General features: G+C 40.2%; 2 protein-coding genes across 2 annotated transcripts in view; both read left to right on the forward strand.

The window, feature by feature from the left end:
* The first annotated feature begins 950 nt into the window (after positions 1-950).
* On the forward strand, positions 951-11,864 carry LOC146621652 (uncharacterized). Its single transcript, XM_085367003.1, has 11 exons — positions 951-1,043; positions 1,135-1,245; positions 3,660-3,854; positions 3,948-4,125; positions 6,361-6,544; positions 6,763-6,860; positions 7,030-7,413; positions 7,604-7,780; positions 8,149-8,336; positions 9,578-9,801; positions 11,261-11,864. The coding sequence occupies exons 1-11, from the start codon at positions 951-953 to the stop codon at positions 11,862-11,864; spliced, it is 2,436 nt and encodes an 811-aa protein (XP_085223129.1).
* Positions 11,865-20,876: 9,012 nt separating this feature from the next.
* col27a1b (collagen, type XXVII, alpha 1b) overlaps positions 20,877-22,586 on the forward strand; it is a 72,865-nt gene continuing 71,155 nt past the window's right edge. Inside the window, exon 1 of the mRNA XM_085368563.1 lies at positions 20,877-20,929. Within this exon, the coding sequence (XP_085224689.1) occupies positions 20,877-20,929 (53 nt within the window). The remainder of the gene's footprint in view (positions 20,930-22,586) is intronic.

The following is a 22,586-nucleotide window of genomic DNA, read 5'->3' on the forward strand; positions in this document are numbered from 1 at the left end:
AAGGCTTAAAACAAAACATATGGGCCATTAAGAATAGCCATTTAGACAATAAACCAGACTGCCAAAAAGAAACACTTCTTTAGACCAATTTCTTTAGTCTTGGAGGCTGGGGCGCATTCATGCATACGCAGGCTACTAATCTCAGGGGGATGGCTGCGTGCCTGCTACCTCCTCTCCCAGAAGCACTCAGCACAGCAGATGACATGGCTGCGGATGACGCGATTAGATTACAGATACTGAAATTCATCGGTAGGCTGTAAAAGAAAAAAGAAAGCTTATTAGTGAATTAAGATGTGCCTTCTTAGTTTTAGATTTATCATATTTGTATTATTTTTTAAAACACATTAGGTGCTGAGATGGGGAATGGACTTCCAGCAAAGACTGCCTCGATTTATTCACTGAGGTGCAGGATCACAGTGACCTTACAACTTAAATGAAAAGAGAAGGTCCCCGTACAGTTGTTTCTGCAGACTCTCACCCGAGGACCTTATATAATCTTTTCCTGACTAAACTATAATATACATCCTACTCACTGTGAAAATTATAGAGCTTTTCTGTTGCTTCCACCCAGGTTTTCATTTAATTGTCTCACACAAAAAACTTTATAATACCACCTTTAGGGAGCCATAACAGTACAGCTCAGGAAGGTAATAATAGGAATACATTACCATGATCACAGACCTTTGAATCTCTACCCACATCTTTGATTTATACCCTGAAGGTAATATTGTAAAATTAGTGATTATAGAAATAAAAGCACCATTGTCAACAGCCTGGCTGAAGAATGATTAGCAGTACCTTTACCTCATTATTATTTTACCACAAAGTGTTTACAGTGTTCCAGGTGTCTACTTTAACTTGTGATAGTCACACTTTTTCCTCTTACGAACTATAAAAGGTGGAAGAAAACCTTTGACGGTATATATTCAAAAACACGTGTTGCTGGAAGAATGGAGTCGATGAGAAGAATCAGACGGAACAGCAAGACTCTTCTTCAGGATCTCTTTTACAGAGGAGTTCACGGAGGAGACAGAGACACTCCTGTGAGTCATTCTATGGGCATGTTTCTGATCCATGGCTGACATTGCATCTGAACGTTCTCCTTTTCTGAATATTTTTGAATTTTTTAAACAGATCCCAGCTCAGCCTAGAGATGCTAAAATGATCCATTCCATTGCCAGTCTGATTAGAGCAAAAAGCAAGCTTCTCCTCCTTGAGAATCCAGACACTGTGGAGATCTACAAGGTCGGAAAAATCTTGAACAGCATGCTAATTTGATGAAATTAGTAACAAGTCCCTTTTTCCCAACACATGACGCATGCAAACTTCAGGAACCTAACATATAATTTTATTATTTTGCTTAAGAATTATGACCAGGTAAACTCTGAGATCTCTACTTGCAAAGTTTATTTACTGAGTGTGAATTTAAATGAGAATTTAAAAAATTACAAAACTCAAAAATAAGACAAAAAAAGAATATACTCACCAGCCTTTTTATTTATAGGTGGATCACTGTAGTATTAGGATGGACTCACTTTTGTCTTCAGAACTGCCTTAATTTTTGTCGGACTAAAATGGTGCTGGAAACTTTCCTCACAGCTTTTGGTCCATGCTGACATGACACATCAAACAGTTGCTGCAGATTCATCAGACCAGGCAAAAGTTTTCCAATCTTCTATTGCTCAATTTGGGTCAACCTGTTCAAATTATAGCCTTAATCTCTGGTTCTTAGTTGACAGGTGTGTCACCCAGGGTGATTTTCTGCTGCTGCTTCAAGGTTTGACGTGTTGTACATTCAGAGATGCTCTTCTACAAACCATGATTTTAACAAGAGTTATTTGAGCTATTATTGGCTTCCTATCAGCTCAAAGCAGCCTGGTTATTCTGCTCTCACCTCTGTCAAGAAGGCACCTTTACCTAGCAAACTGCTGCTCCCTTCATATATTTACCTTAATAGGGCCATTCTCCAACAATCACACAATGTTTAAAGTCACTTAAATAACTTTTTTTCACTCATTTTGATGCTCAGTTTGAATTCCAGCAGGTCATCTTGACCTGCGGTCCGCAATCCCCGGGCCTCGGACCAGTACCGGTCCGTGAGTCGTTTGGTACCGGGCCGCGAGAATTGAGGCTCAGGTGTGAAATGTATGGTTTTCAGGGTTTTTATCGGTTTTCAGCGTTATTTTGTTATCGTTTTTATCGTTAACTCGGTTTTCCTGGCTCTTTTCACGTGTGTTATGAATAAATCTTCTTTTTTTCGGTACTGGTACTAGTTTTATTTTGTTGTATTTATCCGCGACACCTTAAAGGCCGGTCTGTGAAAATATTGTCGGGCATAAACCGGTCCGTGGCGCAAAAAAGGTTGGGAACCGCTGATCTTGACCATATCTATAAGCCAAAATGCAGTGAGCTGCTGTCATGTTGTTGGTATTAGATATTCACATTAACAAGCAACTGAAAAACTATACCCGATAAAGTGTCTGGTGAGTAAATATATACATGGATTGCATACGAAATCACACAAAAAATATATAAGAAGAGTGTTGGTATGATACCCATCATATAACAGACCTGCTTATTACAGTGGATGTAGCAGCATTTCAGTCTTGAGTTAATTCAAATTTTAAGATTTAAAGGTGAAAAATGATCAAAGAGGCAATCATCAGGACTGAAATTTTACCAAATAGGTCATTTCCTACACTATAACTACTAAATAGTTTGTTCCTTTTGTCTATTCAAAAGTCATTCAGAATTTAAAAAGAAAAAAAAAAGAATAAGTAAAGCGTTACTTTGTTTGATCCCCGCAGTGAAATGTGTTCTCTGCCAAACTTAACTATCAGCTGCAGCAGCAGACAGCAGCCCTGGGCTCCCACGAAGCAACTCCAGCTGTTTAACAAGAACCATGATGCAGAAGAAGCACCTTAACATGTTTTTATGTTCCTTGACAGCAGCACTGACTACTATGCCTGTGTGCAATGCCTATTAACATGTCATTATTATTACATGAGTAAGTAATACTCATTGGTCAGGCAATACCTGTCGTCAAACTTATTTATTTATTTTTAACCTCAGTTAAAGTTTGATGTCTTATCAAACACAGTTGTGATGCAGTTGCATGGCAACGACAGGCAGACAGACATGTGAAAGTGTTCAAAACAGACCTTGAGGTAGTTCCAGTAGGTGTCTCCAGGACCATATTTTAACTGATACAGACACAGAGCCACAGAGTGAAAACAATGCCAGCTACACTATCATAGGTGGGAATGACAGTAATACAAACAGACTGGGAGAGGGAGACACAGAAAATTTACAACACCTTGTATTTTATTTATTTTTATTTATTTATTTTTTTGTTTATTTATGTTTTGCTGCCATAGATATCTGTGGCTACCAATATATGTAGAGAAGCAGAATGTAGTGTAACTGTAAATAATTTCTTTCGATAACATTGATGAGCTATGAAAAAATAAAGTATTCTTTTTAAACTGTTCTTTGAAATGTTGCATGTATCTTGTATTCTTATAATTTGTAACTTTGTAATATATTGCATTATTTAATTTAGTTCAGTCTGTTACTGTTCTTATTGTCTTGGAGCAACTGTAACCAAATCATTTCATTAGGGATTAATAAAGTATTCTGATTCTGATCGTCTCATGTAGCTGACTGAGCCTGGAGCCCATTCTAGCAGACCTGGAAAAGGTGATGTTTATCTCCCAGCCATCACAGCTAAGGCTTCAAGCCTGAACTCAATCAGAGGCAGTCTGAGTCAGTCGTGCCCTTACCTATATGACAAACGAAGAGGATCCTTCTCCTCAGTGGCTTCTCAGAAAACAGGAGGTCGCACAGCAAAACAGGTAGGCTGATATTTTGCTTGCAACAAAAACAAATTCAAACATGTTTTAAACCCTTCTTCTTACACTGTGCACGTTCTGCCCTCTTCTTATCAGAGCAGCCTTAAGGCACAAAAAGAGGCAAAGAAATCCAATGTCACTGTGACAATGACCTACCTTGGACAAAGACATCGGAATCTGGGGCTTGGGTCAACTCAGGATGAACTGAAAGTACTCCAGCAAGTCAATGGAGGAGAGAATATTTGTGTCTTCAAAGGCCTCGTAACTCCAGGCGGTAGGAACTGCTAAAGCTGAAACCGTATCGTTTGAATGGCCAACAATGATTCAGAAATTCGTTTTTTATATTTCTTTATATTTGACTCCCTTTTGCAGATTTTAAGGTGTTTTCTGCCATTAAGGGGGTCAAAGTAAGAGAAAGAAATCAGTGGCATTAAAGTGTCCACTGCCACAAGCTTAATTCCTCATCAAAGCAACATTTTAATGAGAATGATGAGAACACTGCCCTGAGGCAGAATTTCAGCCGAACACCAATAAAAAGCTGATGTGTGACCTGATGCACTGTCATCGCATAAAAAACGTCAATAGACAAGACAAGTTATTTCATCTTTGCAGTCGGTACATGTTGATATACACTGTACAAGCATCACTCCAGGGAAGGAATCTCAAAGTCAGGCAAGAAAGAGGTTATGGATTTCTGCTTCAGACTGCATGTGTGATGTGTTTACAAAATCCTTGGTAGGAATAAAACAAAGGAGCAGACAATACACAGAAGCACAATCCAAACAGTCGATCCCACAAAGTCAATGAGATATGTCGTGACTATTATTGCATTGGTTTTACACTTTATATACAGTGATATGTGATTTTGATGGCAAGAGTGCAGTGACATTACATACAGATTTAGTTATATCTAACATTTTGACATAATGTTTTGTTTCCAGTTAAGTTCATTTTAAATAGTGATTATGGCAACTTGTTCAAGGTTTACCCTGCCTCTCGCTCTATTGTTGGTGGGATAGACTCCACCTCCCACTGTCTTTGAATTGACTAAGCAGAATAAAATGAAATAGATAGTATAAAATGGAAAAAATAGCCTTTTTTGTACTGTCTGACATATCTGTTTTTTTAAAGATATTTTGAGACACCAATCAATGGCTGGAACTGCAACATAAATTGCACTTGGATCTGCGTCCTGTTTTGAGTATTGCATCTCTTGATTGCACCTAAAAAGGGTCTCTTTCTAAGTTAATGTTACTATTCCCAAATGGGAGTTGCAAAAGCCAACCAGGATGTGGTATGTTTCCAGTGCTGTCAAAGTGGAGGTTCATTCTAAAATCAAATAAACATGTTGTCTTTCTGACCTTGGTTCCATTTATCCATCTAGATAGTTTCAGTGTGAGTCACTCAGTTTTGGAGATATAGCATGCAGAGAACTATTTTCCTTCCACTGAACTACACCTGCCAATCCCACTGAGCTGAGGGAAGCCTATGGTCTAGCCCCAACAAAAAGCTTGTGCACAACAAAGCAAACAACATTAACATTGATGGTGTCTTCTAAGAACTTCTGTTGACTCTGGTGTCTTCTTGTCTGCGTTGTAACATTAGCTAGCCACATTACTTCCTTTGGTTTGGTTAGAGGACATAGTTGAAAAAAAAGAGAAAAGAGTTCCTGAATGAAACTGCTCACACCAAAGTTAATGTTTTTTGTGTTTGTTTGTTTTTATTGAATCATAATTTCTGAAACAACACATTGCTGGTAAACATCTCAAATGTATTTTTTGGCACTTTGAGCACCACAAGGTGAGTTCTGTCTGGATCCAAGATTTTTAACAGAAGTCTGATACTGTATCTCTACAGCCAATGTCACCAAAAACTGGGCAACTCAATCCAAAGCAATTTAGATGAATAAATAACGCTACAGGCCAGAGGAAGAAGAATCTGCAGAGTGATTTTGAGGTAGACTAGCGCTGTAACTCTGTGCTTTTTAGGCCTACTTTTAAACTAAACCAGTTGAGGCAGCAAAAGATTGAACACAGTGTTTAACTAAAGATAGAAGCACTGCCAAACATCACCACATGATGACAATAAGCAAAGATAAAGTAAAATTTGATTAAAATCATAAAAGTGATTTCAATCTCCAAATGCAACCAGTGATGCTATCAATTATGACTAGTGTTTTGGCCCCAAGTCTTTTTGTGGGTTTTGCTCCGTGTGTGTGTGTGTGTGTGTGTGTGTGTGTGCAAGAGAGAGAGAGAGAGAGAGAGAAAGAGAGAGAATATGTGAGCTGTGTGTTGCAGGAGGGTTTTGTGTGACACATGAGACTGCAGGAAGTGCAGAACACCTGGCCACTGTTTTTGTGGACCACAAGCCGTTTGTAACACAAGACAAATGCATAAGAAACCATTACCAAATGTGATGACCTGCAGCAAGAAAAGCCAAACAAGACTACCTTCTAAAAAGATCAAACAATATCTACAATCTTAATATTTGTGCTGCTTGTATCTTTCAGAGCAGTTCCAGTTTTTGTCTCAGAGACATAGAGGTTACCCATTCAGTGCTTCCTTTTATGTCAATGGCATCATGGTGACCAGGATCAGTTCCTGCTGTGAGTACCGCTACACTCCTGGCTTCCAGCAGGGCAGGAAGAGCTGCTTCAGATTGACTTGGCTGGCTGGTGGGATACCCTGCTACAGGTAAGATTACATCCTCTGAGAGACAGACAGCATGGCACTGGCAGAAAAATGAGAATTTAATACCAAATGTCAAAACATGTTGGGTAAATCCATTGTTTTGCAGATATAATGTGTTGTGGGTGGACACTGAGGAAAAAGGAAGCATATTTTACAAGATCAGGGGGTGATGTTGGTACAGTAGGTAGAATATAATGAAAGCACATTTCCATCCCTTTCAGATGCACAAGTCTCCGAACCAAATACAGCTCTAGCCAGCAGCTGAACAACGGCGCAAAGGAGAACTTAAATCTTTCTCTTGAGCAGAGCACTGGCAATGGTACTAAGCCTGGAAATGAGGGTCTCAATTTTCCATTACTTCCTAAAGCTTTTCATCAACATTTTTTGATATCAGGCCCAGTCCTTGCTTTTGATCAACTACTTTAAAGACAAGATGTCTCACAAAGCATTTTTTCCTTCTCATTTTGTCTCTAATGTTTCCAAAGCAGGCATCATCGAGTCATGTCCATCATCCCCTCTATTTATCCCAGCCAAACCTGTGAAGAAATCAGTGAGGAGGACAAGAAAACACACCAAGGAGGGCAGCAGAGGATCAACAGACAGCGAAGACCTTCCTGTAGCTGGAATTAAAGAGACCTCCAAAAAGAAACGACGCAAGGGTCAAACTAATCAGAAGGAGAGCAAAGGCAAGACAGCTGGAAATGACAGAGGAGAAGAGAGACAAGACGGCAAGAGCTCAACGAGGTCAACAGTGATGGAAAAATTTGAAGACAAGGCATTGTCTGCCAGACAAGAGCAGGACAGAACAACCAGCCCTGTCACAATCCTGCATACGGGGCAGCCGCCATCGAACATGATAAGCAAATTTCCCGGTATGCAAATTTTAATTTTTATCTGGTTTGATTCCTGTAAGACAAGATGGAAAAATAGTGGAAAATAGAATCTTCTGGCCTTTCAAGGGGAGATACAGATGACCTTCAAGCCTTCTGCCTGTGGTATCTCCATTTAATATTCTTTGCAGAGAAAGAAAACAGAAAAGAAAAAGAGTGTTTCTTTTTAAAGATTCATTGCAGGATGAGGAAGCACTGACGAAGCAGAACAGAGAGAAACAGAAGGGCCTTGGATCAAATGGGAAAAACAGAGATGGGGAAAAGCTGAAGGACTTCTATGAAGAATGTGTGGAAATGAGTGCTGCGTTGAAGCAAGGCCCAAGCAAACATCACTGGTTCAAGGCAAACAGTGAGTAAAGAAACCGCAGCACAGTAGGACCAAAGTGGAATCCCCCTGGAGAGCTGTAGCTGATTTACATAATACACTTAAGCAGAAAAAGGTTGAATTTGCAAGAAAGTGATGCATTGAGAAATGTCTGCTTAAAGGAAGACGGATGACGTGTGGGAGAGGTTATGCAGATACACACATGCCTGTGTGCATAAATTTTAGCTGATCTGCTTTCTCTATTGCTCAAACAGAGGCACAAACTGAATTTTAGATTTTATTATTTACATTTTCAAATTAACCGCGGATATCAATATCACTGCATGCACTTGGCTTCAGGACAGTTGGTTTTATTGCACCTGAGTTGATTAATTTTCTTTCTGTATGCCAAGTCCTGGAGAGGTGCCGGCTCCAGAAGAGGCTGTCATCGGGCCCCAAAGCTCAACGCTCAGATGTGGAGCTCAGTGCAGAAAGTGACACCATTCTGCAGCATGATGGAAAGCCAGAGGAAGAAGAGCACATGGTTAATCAGAGCGCTGGCACGGAAGAGTCCGTTAGAGAGCAAGACCTGCAGGCACAGGTGTGTGTATAACACAAATTACTGTGGTGAAACTGTGTTTTTGCCAGAAGCTTTCCTGGCATTAAATCACTGCCAAAAGCCTCGATTCAAGCAGATTCTTCCATTCTGTGTTTTTGTCAGAGCAGGAATTGTATCTGCCAAATAATATAATGAAATGTCAACATTAAAAAACAATTTGCCCATTAAAGTAATGCACGTTCCATTGTCCCACTTCTCAACTAGCTTTAAGGTTGTTCATGTTTTTCCACACTCTGACTATATTACCATGTTCCAGCTATTCACTAAATAATGTAGTGTTTACACAGAGAGAAACACAGGCTTTTATTGAGTGCCACCATTTTCTCTTTTAATTACTGCTTCATATTTTTAGCTTTTAAGCACAAACGTCCCCCCTGAGGAACTTGTCCAACATGTAAAATCTACCCTGATAACAGAAAGGTGGCAATATGTCTTAGGCATGTAACACTGATTTGGCAGATAAAATGTTGATTTTATTTCATTTGGATGAATTCAGAGGATTTATTCTATTATTTGGGCTTTGAATACAAAGACGAGTTGTTCAAATGGTCGCTGAGTTTTATCTGGGGCAGGCAGGCATTTCACTCGGTCATACCGATCATGATGAAAAAGCTTCCAACAGTTCCTGAAAAATTCCTCAAGGTCTAGCAAAATGGCAAAGTAGACGTGGCCGGACAGCCAGACCATATGTCTCCGGACTCTCATCTTGTCTGTGTTTAGAAAACCTCCAGCACCTGTCTCCCCCACATCTCTTTCCCACCCGACAACACATCTCACATTGTGTGCTGTTGCGCACATTTACAAACAGTAAATGCTTAATGTTAATATTCCTCTCAGGGCTCAGATGCAAAATGCATTTCTGTATGAAGGACAAAATAATAATCTGCACTTGTGCAAATGTGATTTCTGTATTTTTATAACAGCTGCTTCTCTTGTAATTGAGGTAACTTAGAAGTTAAATGTAATATGTTTTTGTCTGTATCATATCTTTGCAATTCTGTGCTCGCGCATTCTGCACCACTCTACAACAAGATTACAGAAAAGAAGAATTCACAGATATAAAATATATATTCCACACAGCACAGTGCTCTAGTTTCACAGTAAGAAACTGTTCTTATGGATAACAGTATAGCGACACTGCATTATAACAGTTTCATTTCCCGCACTGTCGTTTTAGAGGGACTTACAGTTTTCTGTGACTTTCTCCTGGTTTGTAAATGTAGCTTCATGCCATGATGACAGTGCTGAGCATGTCTGATGAGGTGGAGCAGCTGGTTCTGAGGAACACGGACCTCACAGATGACCTTCTGCTGAGCCTGGCGGGGTCACTAAAAAGCAGTCTGTCTGAAGTCACACTACTCAATCTCAACCTCAACCTCATTGGCCCCTACGGTGCTCACATTCTGCTGGACGTTCTGAGAGTGAAGCCCCAGGTCAAAGGCCTGCAGTAAGTCCTACGCTCCACTGAGTTGTGTCTTATCAAAATCTGACAAAGAATAACATTAGAATTCAGAAAACATGCCCCCATCTAAAAGCATTTGAATATCACTTTTTTTAAAAAGAGAGAGACAGGAATATGAACGGAACTGAAGAGATAGTATAAAAATGCAGCAAATCCAAGAAACACAGCAACCAAAGTAATGGATATATAAGTATCACATTAACTGTGTGGGAATTTCAGCCATTTTTATACACAGTCCCCCATTTTCAGCAGCTTATATTGAATTGGTTTCCTTATTATTATTGTGATGCATTAGGCAGATAAAAGTCTGGAGATGATGAAGTTGTATTTGGTACTTTCCAGTGGAATTCTCCACACGAGGTCTAAAGAGATGTCCTTGCAAGTGAGAGAGCCCATCTTTAGGCTATGATAGCAAAAACAATTTAGAAATCTCGCCCATTCTTACAGGAAAACACTGTCGATAACAGCAAGACCAAAATATGTTTTAAACCACAGAAGACAACCAAAGGGAATGATGGAAGCATTCTTTCCTTGGTTAGAAAAACAACTTCACTGCTTAAAACCAAGTAAAGAACACAGTTGCTGCACAGCTGAAGGACTGATGCTTCACAGTGCAAACAATAAAACAAACAGCAAAGGTGACCCAAGAGTTTTTAAAGGCAAAGAAATATTGGATATTTTTTAATCATCAAGTCAGTCAACTGATTTTTGATTGTTTTTATTTACTGAAGCCAAAACTTAAAGCATAGAGACCCACAAACAAGCGGTAAGTGAAGGCAAATTATCGAGACAGCGGCAGAGTGGTGAGAAAGACCGGCCCCTCTATTTCTAGAAGGCCTTTGTTGGCGACAGTCAAGCTTGTGACTCTGCGTAATTATTCTGAGACTTCACTTTTTACAGATTAAACAAATGAGATGAGATTTTCAGCTGGCAGACTATTTCTAATACAGCCAATGAAAAGTGTATCTTCATCTCTTAAAGGGGAATAGAGGCAAAGATATTCCTGTAAGGGCTTAAAAATAATTTACCTGTGAAAACACATGAATATATTTCAGCATTATTCCCAAATGCACCAGTTCAGTTCTTCAGTTATTCAAAAGCCTTAAATCTGCATTTAACATACCAAATACATCAACCCCTCAACAGGAAAAGATGTAACAAATTAGTTTTCTGCAGATTCCATTTTACTGCAAAACAAAAATACACACACACACACACACACACACACACACACACACACACACACACACAAAATCCACCATTTGTGTCATCCAGTGTCATCCGGTGTAAAAAAAAAAAAAAAAAAAAGGCTTTCTGCCTGAACTTAGATGTCACATGAGAGAAAACTTAATATCAGGGTGCACACAGCTACATTTTCAAGTGAGCGGTTCATGGAGGCTCAAAAATAAATCTCCACAGTAACCTCTATTTTCTCTCTCTACAGCTTGTTTGGGAACAAACTGCGTGACCATGGAGTGCTGACCCTGTTGAACGGAATAGCTGAGCTGCAGGAACAAACAGCAAGAGCAGCTGCTGCTATCCAACAGGCTATGCTTTTCCCATCAGAACACAATATGCTACCTCAGCTGCCCTCTGGATGGAGCTCTTTCAGGCTTTTTACACTTTTAGAGCTGGATATTGGAGGAAATGGTTTGAGCAGTGATGGGGTGAAAGTGTTAGCATCATATATGAGATCCCATTCCTATCTTCAGTATTTAGGGCTAGCACAGACCAGCAGTGCCGATCTGGCAGCTTGGAAGGAACTTTTTGACAGCTTAAAAGGAAACAGCTCACTGACTCAGATCATCCTAGACGAAAATAACTTGGGTGACCCCGGGGTCAGGCTGCTGGCTGACATGCTGAAAGAGAACATGAGTTTGCAGCAGGTGGATTTAGACAAGAACTGCATCAGCGATGTGGGAGGAAATGACATCATGGGGGCTTTGCTTTGCAGGACACAGTTTCCACTGAGGCATCTGAGCCTCCAGGAGAACAACATCAGTGCAGGACTAATGAGCAGGATACAGGAGGAGGTAAAATATAAATGAGTCCTGCAGGGGTGGAAGAATACATTCGCAAACCCTGAAAAACTATGTAACATAAACAAAACACTGACTTGAAAACTCATAAGGTTTGTTGTTTACATTCCGGAGGTCAGAGAGGCAAAACCTGACTCATTTGACTTGTTTGACCATCAAACACACACAAACAAAAAGAGCTCTTCCTTCCTATACCTGGGTGGCCCTGCTAAGAAACACTGCATCTCAGTTTAGTTCTGGCAGGTAGTGTGGGAGGCATGTTTACTTTGGTCTGGATGCATTTTCAAAGAGATATCAATGAACTGAACCTTATTTCTGTATGCCAAGGTTACATCTTCATATTGATTTTTTTCCCCTACTTCCCACCAGTGTTACCCCTCGTGACTCCACACCTACTTCGCTAAAATCGACTCCAGCAAGACTCCAGGCTCGTTGATCCATCTGTCATTCTATTGAATAATTTGCTGCCTTCTGACAAAAAAGAAACCACAGTGATTCATTCCACCCACAGTATTTACAAGTGGATGACTTACCCACAACATTTTCCCCCAGAGCATTGCAGTAGCTCTTCTCCACTTCTACAAATCAAAAGAGTTATGGACAGTCAACTATGCCACATCAACTACCCCTATTTTGTTAGTTCTTGCATCTTCATGCGCTAGACAGTACTTCTATTCATAATCTAAGAAGCAAAACTAGGCCACACTCATCTGGATTTCAGGGCCGTCATCTCATTGTTCTATCCACATAGACATTCTGAGCATAACTGTACCTGTGATCAAAGCTTGTCAAAGTGGTAATTATCTCCTCCTCTCAAGGCTGCCAGTAGTGATTCTGTTGAAAATAACCCGTCCATATTTCATCTGCAGTCTCTGCGAATTCCTTTCTGCGGAACCCCGATAAAGGCGCTCCTCGAATCCCCAAGCGGATGACAGATAAATGAGACTGGTGTTCCTGAAGATTACATCTGCAGACGTTATCCGGCGTTGCCGTACCACACTGAATAAGCTTCTGTTTGTGGTGTTTGTACATTTAGAATAAAGATGTCTAAATTGGGGTGTCATGATTTGTCAGGTCAATTCTTAGTCCTGCAGAGGGATGTTATCACAGCTAAAATAAGCCCGTGTTTCTTTTTAGTTTTGACTGCTGATATTCTAAGATATTAACAGCCACGTTTGCAGTAGATTCAATACAGAACAAAGTGGTACACCATAACGCTTGGCTAAGCATAAGCTGGCAAACACGAGTCACACTGTAATTCACAGACTCCTTCGATAAGGACTTTGTGCTTCTCTGTTACAAGTAAACCTCGGATCACTGACCCCATTGTCCATCTGCTAATGTATTTAGCCTGAAAGAAATCCTGCAGTGTTACAAGCTTCTTTCAGCTGCTTTTCCAAAAACAAGGCCTTCAACCAGAAGCTCAATCTGTTAGGAATTTACAGGTTGGCTAAAGAAACAGTTCCCCCTTTCAGGCCTTTGTAGATTACTGAGCAGTATCACTTGCTGCTGTACAGTCACATAAGGTCTTGGAAGTGCTGTGATGTCCACTGTTGTTTTAAAGTCAAGGTATAATCAAATCAAACACATCATTCGTCACATTTGCAGATACTGCTAATGGATGAACTACCTAAATCCTTGAAAAACAAAGAATCGCTCTTACACAGCTGAAAGTAGCATACGTAGGTGCTGCTGATACACTGTTACACAGGAGTAAGGTTTCAAATAAGCGAGACTGTGCTGTGGGGAATTGGATAATGGAAAGTCTTCAGAATCGAGTTTCTTGTCTCTGACTTAGGGCAAAAACAAAACAAATGAAGTGAACAATAGTTACCTATCCTCATGGGAAGTTCAGTGATTCAGACATTCTTTAGGGCAGGGTGATGCAATTTATTTCCACTTACAGTGTATAAATGGTCAGTGTCTGTTTCCAGAGCCATTAACTTTTGATGTCTTTGTAATTTTGCCCCACGGATACGCACAGGTGGATTCAAACTTCAAGTTAATTCTTGCACTGGTCACAGAAAAGTGTTAAGATTTGAATGAATGAAAATCCAGGATATGAAAAGAAGAGTGAAACCTCCTAATCTTTAATCAACAGGCTGAGCTTGTGTACTTGTTAGCAGTTGGCAGAGAAAGCAGCTTATGCAAGGAGAAGGCAAAAATCACATTCCAAACTATTCCATATCTGCAGTGTGAATTACTGTGAAGAATAGGGCAGCTCAGATCTTTACATTCTTTGTCATGCAGTATATATGGAAAACCAGAACCCAGCACTGTGCAAGACACTGATGTTCTTCTTTTGTTGCCTGTTTGTGTTAGGTCCTGCACCTGCCCCATTTCGATGTGATTCTTCATGTATTTTTTTAATCTTTTAAAAAGCTAAAATACCATATTGTATTATTTCCAGCACTAAAGCATGCTGGGGGAGACTGAATCCACCTGCATCTATTCCACCATAACAGTGTGAGTCACTGTATGACATGAGGGAATGGATGCGCAGAGGTGTATGTTGGTGTTGTGTGTTTTTATGGAAGCCTGGGGGTGGTTGAGCATCTGTTCTATATGCCAGATCTATGCTGACCACAGGGATACAACAATTTGTTTCAGCTACACAGTCCAAGTTGTGAATCTCTACCAGATGGAAGCTGCTTTTTGTTAATTTCAAATATTTCTTTATGGGGACTGGAGACAGGCTGCAAGCCCTGAAACATTGCTTGGCTTTGCGGCAGGCTAATTATAAAGAGTCAGTTTGCCAATTCATGACAATGCAAAACAAATCAGCTAAGCCCTCGTCTTTACAGAATACTCTGCTCTCTTTTCATCTGTTGCAGTAAACAGAAGGGGAGCAGGAAGCTGATGTTGGCTCATTCTTGCTGCACATTCAAAGCACAAGATAAAAATGAGGGTTTCTGGACTTGTGACATGTTCTGTAGAGCTGCAGAGATCAGAGATCATCACAGGGTGCAATCCATGACGGAAGAGCAATTCACAGACGAGCTGTGAAGCTGTGATGACGATGAATACAAAGCTGCAGGAAAGTAAACTGTTAGTACTTCTACTGACAGTCAAACGTAGTGTGTGGCATATTATGACAGGACTGGTTTAGAAAATGAGCAATCTAGTGAGTGAGGAAATCCTTTGAAACCTCAGTTATTAAACCACTGTTTGTTTTGCACACGCTGCATCGCCACCTTTACTAGTACACTGTGTGACACAGTATTATGAGGATGCTGAATGAAGAGTTTTAGAGTCCGCTCCTTGAACAATTGCTCCTGCTGCTGTTTGACATTTGGCAGAAAGAGCAGCTTTTCAATATGGATTATTCATCAGCGGTTTGATCCCCCACTCAAATGTCACCACAACAATGCCTCTGACTTGGCAGCAGCGTCTGTCTTTCTGCAGCTCCACGGGGTAAGGAATTGGCAATAATTACCACATCTAATGTGGCCTTCAGACAGATTCAGTCTTTGTGTTCTAGCACAACTTCAAATTATTATTATTACACTGTTAAAGAGGGTTAAAAGCTTGAGTTACCCTATCACTGCATTATTGCGTTCAGTGCACTCACTTATAATATATTCTAAAAAAGTAGCAAAGATGGCCGATACATGAACTGGTGCAGCATATCAGGATGAACCAGATGACTGGTGCATTGTATTATGCCGGAGTGTAGAGGGGAAAAAAGGTTATATGTATGCATGCCGCACATAATGTGTATTTTTTTTTAAACCTGCATTCAATAACTGTTTGTGTGACGTAGCACAATAACATTAAAAGGAAAACTGAGAAAACTGCCAATATACTTGAAAATGTTAAATATTAACAAACTGAAACAACTCAGTGGAGCAATATTATTAACTTTATTTTCCCTTTTCTGTCACCATTGACAAATTTCAGTCCAATATTCTGTCTCACTTTGTTTCCACAAATGCCTGAGAAAAAAAAGTCACTACAAAATGATCCACACTGTTGAAAGCTAGTTCTTAACTTTACCAGTCTGTAAAGTTAATATTCCCACAGCTGCCTTCTGTAGGAATATTTAAGGCAAGAGCCGTGAGACTAAACTGTAAAGTTTAAGTTCAGGTACAGCTAGGTAGATTTGGTGTGCAGTAGTCTTTACATGCGCACAGACAACAGACTATAGCCTAGAACTAACATAATATACTATTGTTATAGTAGAACAAAGTACAAAGTATTTCTGGGCTGAACATCAAAACAGTGTGCTTTCAGATGTTATCATTCTTTTTGTAGTTGAGGGGAAAAAGCAGAATTGTTAGTAGGGAAATGAAATGAATATAGTAGTATTTGATACTATTATATCACTCTTTTCCTCCCCAAATTTCCTGTTGTAATATATGGAATGGGTAAACAGAACACCAGGGCATCCTCTTATTGGATCCAGCTGTGCCTGAGCAGAGTCTGCTGCATTCAGCTGGCCCCATTTCCCCAAGACATGAGAGTAAAACAAAAGAGTCTGTGTTTATCAGACAAGCGTTTCCATCTCTAGAGCATGACATGAAAAGATGTGCCATGTGTTAAGCTCATATTTTAAGGTTTGTTATAAAAATAGAACAGAATATCCAAAAATATCCCGTTTATGTTTTTACTCAAATTGAATCCAAATTTAATTGAATATATCACCATAAATCTTAAACTGTGCAAACTGAACTGTTGCTTATAACTAATTAGCACTCAGTTGAACAAATTTGCCTTCTATGCTAATTGCAATGCTAGTTACAACGACACTGTCTGCAGGAAAATCCACCAATTTTCCACACACACACACAGAACTTCTCACTTGGGTCCTGTGAAGAAGAGAATATGCTATTAAAATACTCATAGAAAATCCTGCAGCTTTTCCATCAAAGCTAATTCATGCTTTCCACTAAAACAAGCTTTTGGCCTGAACTGCGAGTATGCAGGAAAGTATTTGCTTGGATTGGAAGACGACTCTTCTGAAACTGCTGTCAGGTAGAAAAGCAGAAATTTAAATCCCAGAGGCCAAACTGAAAAGAGCTCTCAAACTTCTTCATGTCAAGGACCACCAACATGCATCAGACCACAAACCTTTATGTGCCCAAAGGAACCATATCTGGAAAGACTTCAAATATCTACGACACATAACATTTTACTGCCTGTGTTACATAGGAAAGCTATTACTGAAGAACACTCCCTTACACAAAAAATGTGTATTTTATTGGACAAATGGGCCCTGGCTAAAACCTAAAGGGCCCAGCTGATCTAGAAAATCATTTAGAGTGTAAATGATTTAAATATATAATTATTTTTTTCAGGAAGCATAAATAGGTTTGGGTCTGAGTGCAGCGAGGATGGAAAATACATACGCCATTAGTTTTGATTGTTGATAATATGAAAGTAAAATAAAAGGTTTTGCTAGGAATTACCTTAAAATTTAGGACAATTAATTTAGGGAATTACTAATTAAAATAATTAGCTTTCTTTTAGATGTGTGGAGAGGCTCGTGCCCTGACAGCAATATGAAACTATCGCTGGCAATTATCTTAACTTAGATACTGAAAAACAATTTTAGGCCTATCAATAGGCAGGATCTCTGAAAAAAAAGAAAAGGAAAATTCACAAAAGGTAGGCGAAAATGTAAAAACTGAACAAAAAAAAAAAAAAAAAAGATGGATAAAAAATACCACATATCTTAAGACCACAACATCGCAAAAGCCTGCTAACCTTTGTTTGTTATTAGCCGAGAACTCGGAATAAAAAGTCACTGATGACAGTAAACACCCAGGCACGCAGGGGTGTTAATAAGTCCTTCATGGACTCTTGAGCAAAGTCATTTAATGTTTTAACAGTGATTACCAAAATTTTGAAATCAATATGGAACTTAACAGGCAGCCAGTGTCAGTTTGCCAGTACTGCAGTAATGTGCTCATACTTCTTGGTGCCAGTTAAAATCTGGGCAGCAGGGCTGTGAAGCGAGCTCTAAATGATGCCTGTATAAAAAGCACTGAGACAGTCGAAGTGAGAAAAAAGACCTATAAATTACGTCCATCTTTCATATACAGTTTGTCTAAAGATAAAATAAAGCTCTGAAGCTCGTTCTGTAAAACGCTTTATTCTCTTACACAAAAGCTGAATTGCAAAAACAGCAAACTGGCAGATCTGTTGCACTTAAATAGACATGTTACCTGGTTTATATTTTAATGCTAAGCTGAGCTAAAAAGTAACCATCTGCTTCTTCTTCTTCTCATTTAACTCTTGGCAAGAAGATAAACAGGCATGCATCTAAGAACCCCTTGGCAGTTCCTGGGCAACAATTTGAGAATCACTTGCATAGGCTGCTGCAATAATCATTACAAACCCCATGAAACTTTACACTCCAGATTGAAGATCTTCCCCTAGGCTCTTCCACAGGACATAGCTCTCCTTGTCTGTAAACTAAAACGTGTGGTAACAAAAGCTCACATCCGGCGATGCTGAGACAGGTACATGGGAAGTGCTCTTTCAAGGTGGTGAGCTCCCTTCCTTCCTGGTCATGAGAGGACGAACTGTGTGGGGACTCTGTGCGAGGAGAAGAGATCCAGTTGCAGACGGCTGAATTGGTGCTCTGTTGGGTCTCCCCTGGACACTGTCATAGCGTGTTTGTTGAAGGCGGGTCAATGAGGACTTTATTTGGCAGAGGAATTTCGCAGCACACGACAGTACGCATGCACATACACACATACATGCACAAATTGGAATCAGTGCAGCCCTGCAACCCTGTTATAATGGTGAGAACGGAAGTAAACAGTGAAGAGGCAGGGGGTTAAAGGGGGCTGTCACAAAAAGCTGGTTTAATGGTTTAAATTTCACTTGATTAAATTAATTGTTCATTTGTCAAAGCGGAAATGTGTTCCTCGCTTTTGCTGGGGTTCGGTTGGAGTTTGATGGAACTTGACACAGACAGAGTAGTTGCGAAGCACAAACAGCAGGAGTGTTTACACTGCAAATTTTCAAATGTCAGACAGATTACTCTGAAAAAGTTCAGTCACACGTTTCACAAGAAGTTAAATATTTTCATAGAGCGCAAGTGGATTGGGGGTGAGTCCACAAAAGTACTTTCATGTGGTTTTGCTTCACCTCAACTGATTATGTAGATGGAAAAAACCCTAATTCAAATTCCTGGGGGTTTCTGACTCTAAAAATGTGTAAATTGCAACAGTTTCAGGTTTTTGTGACATGCAGGTTTGGCCAATAATATTATTTGCTGACATAAATGAACAGAGGTATACTTTCAATATCAGCAGAAGTGCAGAACAACTGAGAACGCACACACAGAAAGGTGCAGAGCAGTTTTAGTAGTTTTTGCAGTTCATCAGTGTTGCTTTTGCTGGAATTTGGCAAATTAATAACTAGAAAGTAGCTGGAGGACCTGTTGTCATGTTGGCATTTTTGAAGCAAAGACTGACCCTATTTAGCCAACATGGTAGAGTTCTGGGTTATCACTAAATGCTTGAAAGCACGACTAGTAAGTTGCACAGATGTTTGCTATTTAGTAGGCTAACAGTAACAGACTAATAAAAAACTGAAATTCACTGATAGCAAGCATTGTCATTTGTGAGATCAAAACCTGTGTGCCTGTGTTGGCACACTTATAACATGGCCACACCCTGCACATCTGGTAGAAACTACCTACAGAGACAATTCTGCTATAAAGTTGGACATTTTAACATGAGAATCTGTGGAGATTGCTGAGCCAACCTTAACCACAAGAGGAAGTGCAGTAGTTGAACTTCTGCTTGTTCTTCATTTCTCAGCCCCACAGTTGCCATGAAGTAGTAAAGCGGTGAGGTCGCTATGCCAAAACTGCAAAAACAGTTTAGAAGTAGATCAAGTTCTGGAGGGGTGAATGCACATCCACCACCTTTAGCATGCAGCTGACTTGTTGTGGATGCTATGTGATTAGTTAGATTTCTAAACAAAAATACTCCAGGTTGTTAGTTGCTTTATATCCCTGTACTCTTAGCAGATTTGTGGCAAACTGATGTTGTAGGAGCATGGTGAGTATAACTGGAGCTTCCAGGTGCTAAAAAACCCCTTTACTAATCAAATCTTTCTGATAATAAACCCACAGAATCTTTTCGCTAAGTAAAACAGTGCTTAGATCAGAATGAATTAACCTTTATTATTAACATTTACAACGCTCCTTTAACTCCAGCAAGATATGACAGTGAGCACCATTATCCACGTCATAAGTGGAAACATCTCAATCATCAATTATCCTTAACTGATCAAAGCCAAAACTAACAAGCAGGATCTGTTTTAGAGCTTTGTTTTTATGTCTGGTCACCATATTTCTACAGAGGGCTGACCATCTGTTTCTAAAATGGTTGCTATGGCCCAGCAGATGCTGCAGATGTGATTGTTTCTAGCACATCCCGAAAACTACACGATTTTCAGTGATTTGATCGGCAGTACACAGACACACGTGCACACTGACAGGCTGCTGCTTTCTGAAATGACACACCTTTTGCTGAAGGAGCGCCTGAAAACCGCGTGTAGCTCCAGATTTGCTTCCCTTGGATTTCAGCTGAGGGCGACAGAGGGAGGTGTTGTCCCCCCTCTCCCGCTTCTCAAGATTTCCCTCAGTCCACAATAAACTTTCATTTTGGGAAGTCGACACACACATACACACACCGCTGGGCTTCTACATCTTGTCCTGCATTGATTCCCCGGGAAAGCTGGACGAGACTCTAACGGAAAGACGGAAAGAAATATCGGAAGCGCACAGGTGAAGCTCTGTGGAGCGTCTTTTCTTTTCCTTAAAAAAATCACATTGCTGTTATCTTCTGGAAGGAGACTCAAAGAATTAGAGGCAAGACAATGGCAAAAAGAAGCTTTTTCACTGCTGGTTAATCCCGCATCGTTTCACTGTTTTATTTTTGCTGTCTTGCACTTTTTTACTCTACGCGCGACTCTTCAAGGAACACCTGGGATGGAAAAACTTTATCTGCCTCCTCTGGACTGTAGAAAAAACTCCCAAGAAAGAATGAAGTAACCGCTATGGAGCCGGATAATGCCCCGTACTCCAAACTGAAAACCACTGGAGTCGGGGGGTGAGTCGACATATTCAGAAGTGCATAAATGAGCACTTTTCTTTCTCACTTTTCTGAATTAAAGAGGGATTTCTTTTTTTTTTTCGGGTTCCCCCGAATCCATGTCCTTTCGAGAAAGATGTTGATGTCTAGCAGCACTGATACAAGCAGTATGTTTTACAGTAGTTGTTTGAAAAAACTTGTGACAGCATTTCTTGGGTTACTAAGACAAATGACTTGAGCTTTTAGAGGTATTTGTTTGAGAAATCGTGCAGAACAGGTGGTGTAATTAATGGCTTGCAGAGATAAGCATGTGGAAACTATTTTCTCTGCTCTTAACATCAGTTCAGTGAAAGCCAGTGTAGTCTGCTGTGCTGTTCTACAAGTTCTGCCTTTGCAGCTTGTATCTGAATGAGCTGCCAAACGATCTGGGACTGATTTAAGGGAAATGTATGAGAGGAGGAGACACTCCTCCTCTTCCTCCTCCTCCTTTTCTCTCCTCCCTGCTGTGCATCTTACTCAGCTGGTTGGCCTGGCTGACACAATGGGAGGAGATGTCCTATAAAAGTCCAGATGTTGCATCACATAAAATCTGCAGGACATACAGGAGGCTTGGTCACAAGTGGCACATACAGTTTCTGCTGCTGCTGTCAGTTTAGCGAGATTACAGTGAAGGTGGAAGGACTAAAACTTTCTGAAGCTCAAACCAGCATTCATTGTGCCAGTGGCTGACCAGTGGTTTTGTGGCTCTTTGGAGAAGAACCGCAAATGTAAGAATTCCTGAAAATGCTTTAATTATAGCACTTGTCACTAAGTGTGTGCCACTTCAAGCAGCACTTGTACCACATTCACCCAGATTCGTCTGCTGCATTTAAAGCCCAAATGATGTGATGCGTGAAAACCTGATATTATCATAGAGACAGCTGAAATTCACACCCATTTGAGATAATTCAGCACCTTTAGAGCAGCTCCATATGAGTAATCAGCATCTCTTTTATCACTTGTCTTGACATATAAATGTCACAGAAAAATCAATGGTGTAAAATTTGCTGTGTGCTGCTTGATGTTGGATATTAAGTGGCACTGTTGGCCTGTGAAAACAGAATTGATCTAAATCTAGTTGAATGATTACACGTCCCTGTGTAGGCTGAGAAAAGCAGCTTTTTCTCACTGCTGGGTTTAGATGAAACCCCTTTTAAAACCCACAGTCCAAAAGTGCTCGGCTAGGCTGCAGTTTGCCTCAGATAAAAGTCAGATGTTAGCGATAAAACACTGACATGTGAAACACTTTTTTCCCCCAAAGCATTTGTCTATCTTTCGCTTGGCATTGTGGGTTTTAAGGTGATGTGGTGCATCTTTTTTAAAGATTGTCAGAGGTGGCCTTATGGGAGCACTTACCTGCCTCTGCTGGGCAGTAGCTTATCTGGTCAGGCAGCAAGATAAGCCAGAGCTTGCTCTCTTGAAGCAGATGTTAGACTGTTTGAAAAAGCAAGGGCTGCTGCTGCTGATGCTGCAGCAGCACCTAACATGACTGTGCCAGATGGCTCTCCAGCTAACTTAGTATGTCACTTTGCTTACTTAAACTGGTAATGTATCCTGCAAATTATTTCACATAACATTTTGCATTAAATTGGACTAAGCAAGAATGTGAAAGAGATACATTAAGGGCTCAGATGAC

The sequence above is a fragment of the Diplotaxodon limnothrissa genome, linkage group LG12 (genome assembly GCF_057381915.1).
Source record: "Diplotaxodon limnothrissa isolate DT_005_m linkage group LG12, D_limnothrissa_male_GT1.1, whole genome shotgun sequence".
In the NCBI taxonomy this organism is placed as follows: Eukaryota; Metazoa; Chordata; class Actinopteri; order Cichliformes; family Cichlidae; genus Diplotaxodon; species Diplotaxodon limnothrissa.

What these genes read in the sequence shown, in the direction of transcription:
- LOC146621652 (XM_085367003.1), top strand. Translation starts at nt 951, where the DNA reads ATGGAGTCGATGAGAAGAATCAGACGGAACAGCAAGACTCTTCTTCAG. An exon ending in AGGCCTCGTAACTCCAGGCG is followed by an intron (nt 4,126 to 6,360) that starts GTAGGAACTGCT and finishes TGTATCTTTCAG; the next exon opens with AGCAGTTCCAGTTTTTGTCT. An exon ending in AGCAAGACCTGCAGGCACAG is followed by an intron (nt 8,337 to 9,577) that starts GTGTGTGTATAA and finishes TTGTAAATGTAG; the next exon opens with CTTCATGCCATGATGACAGT.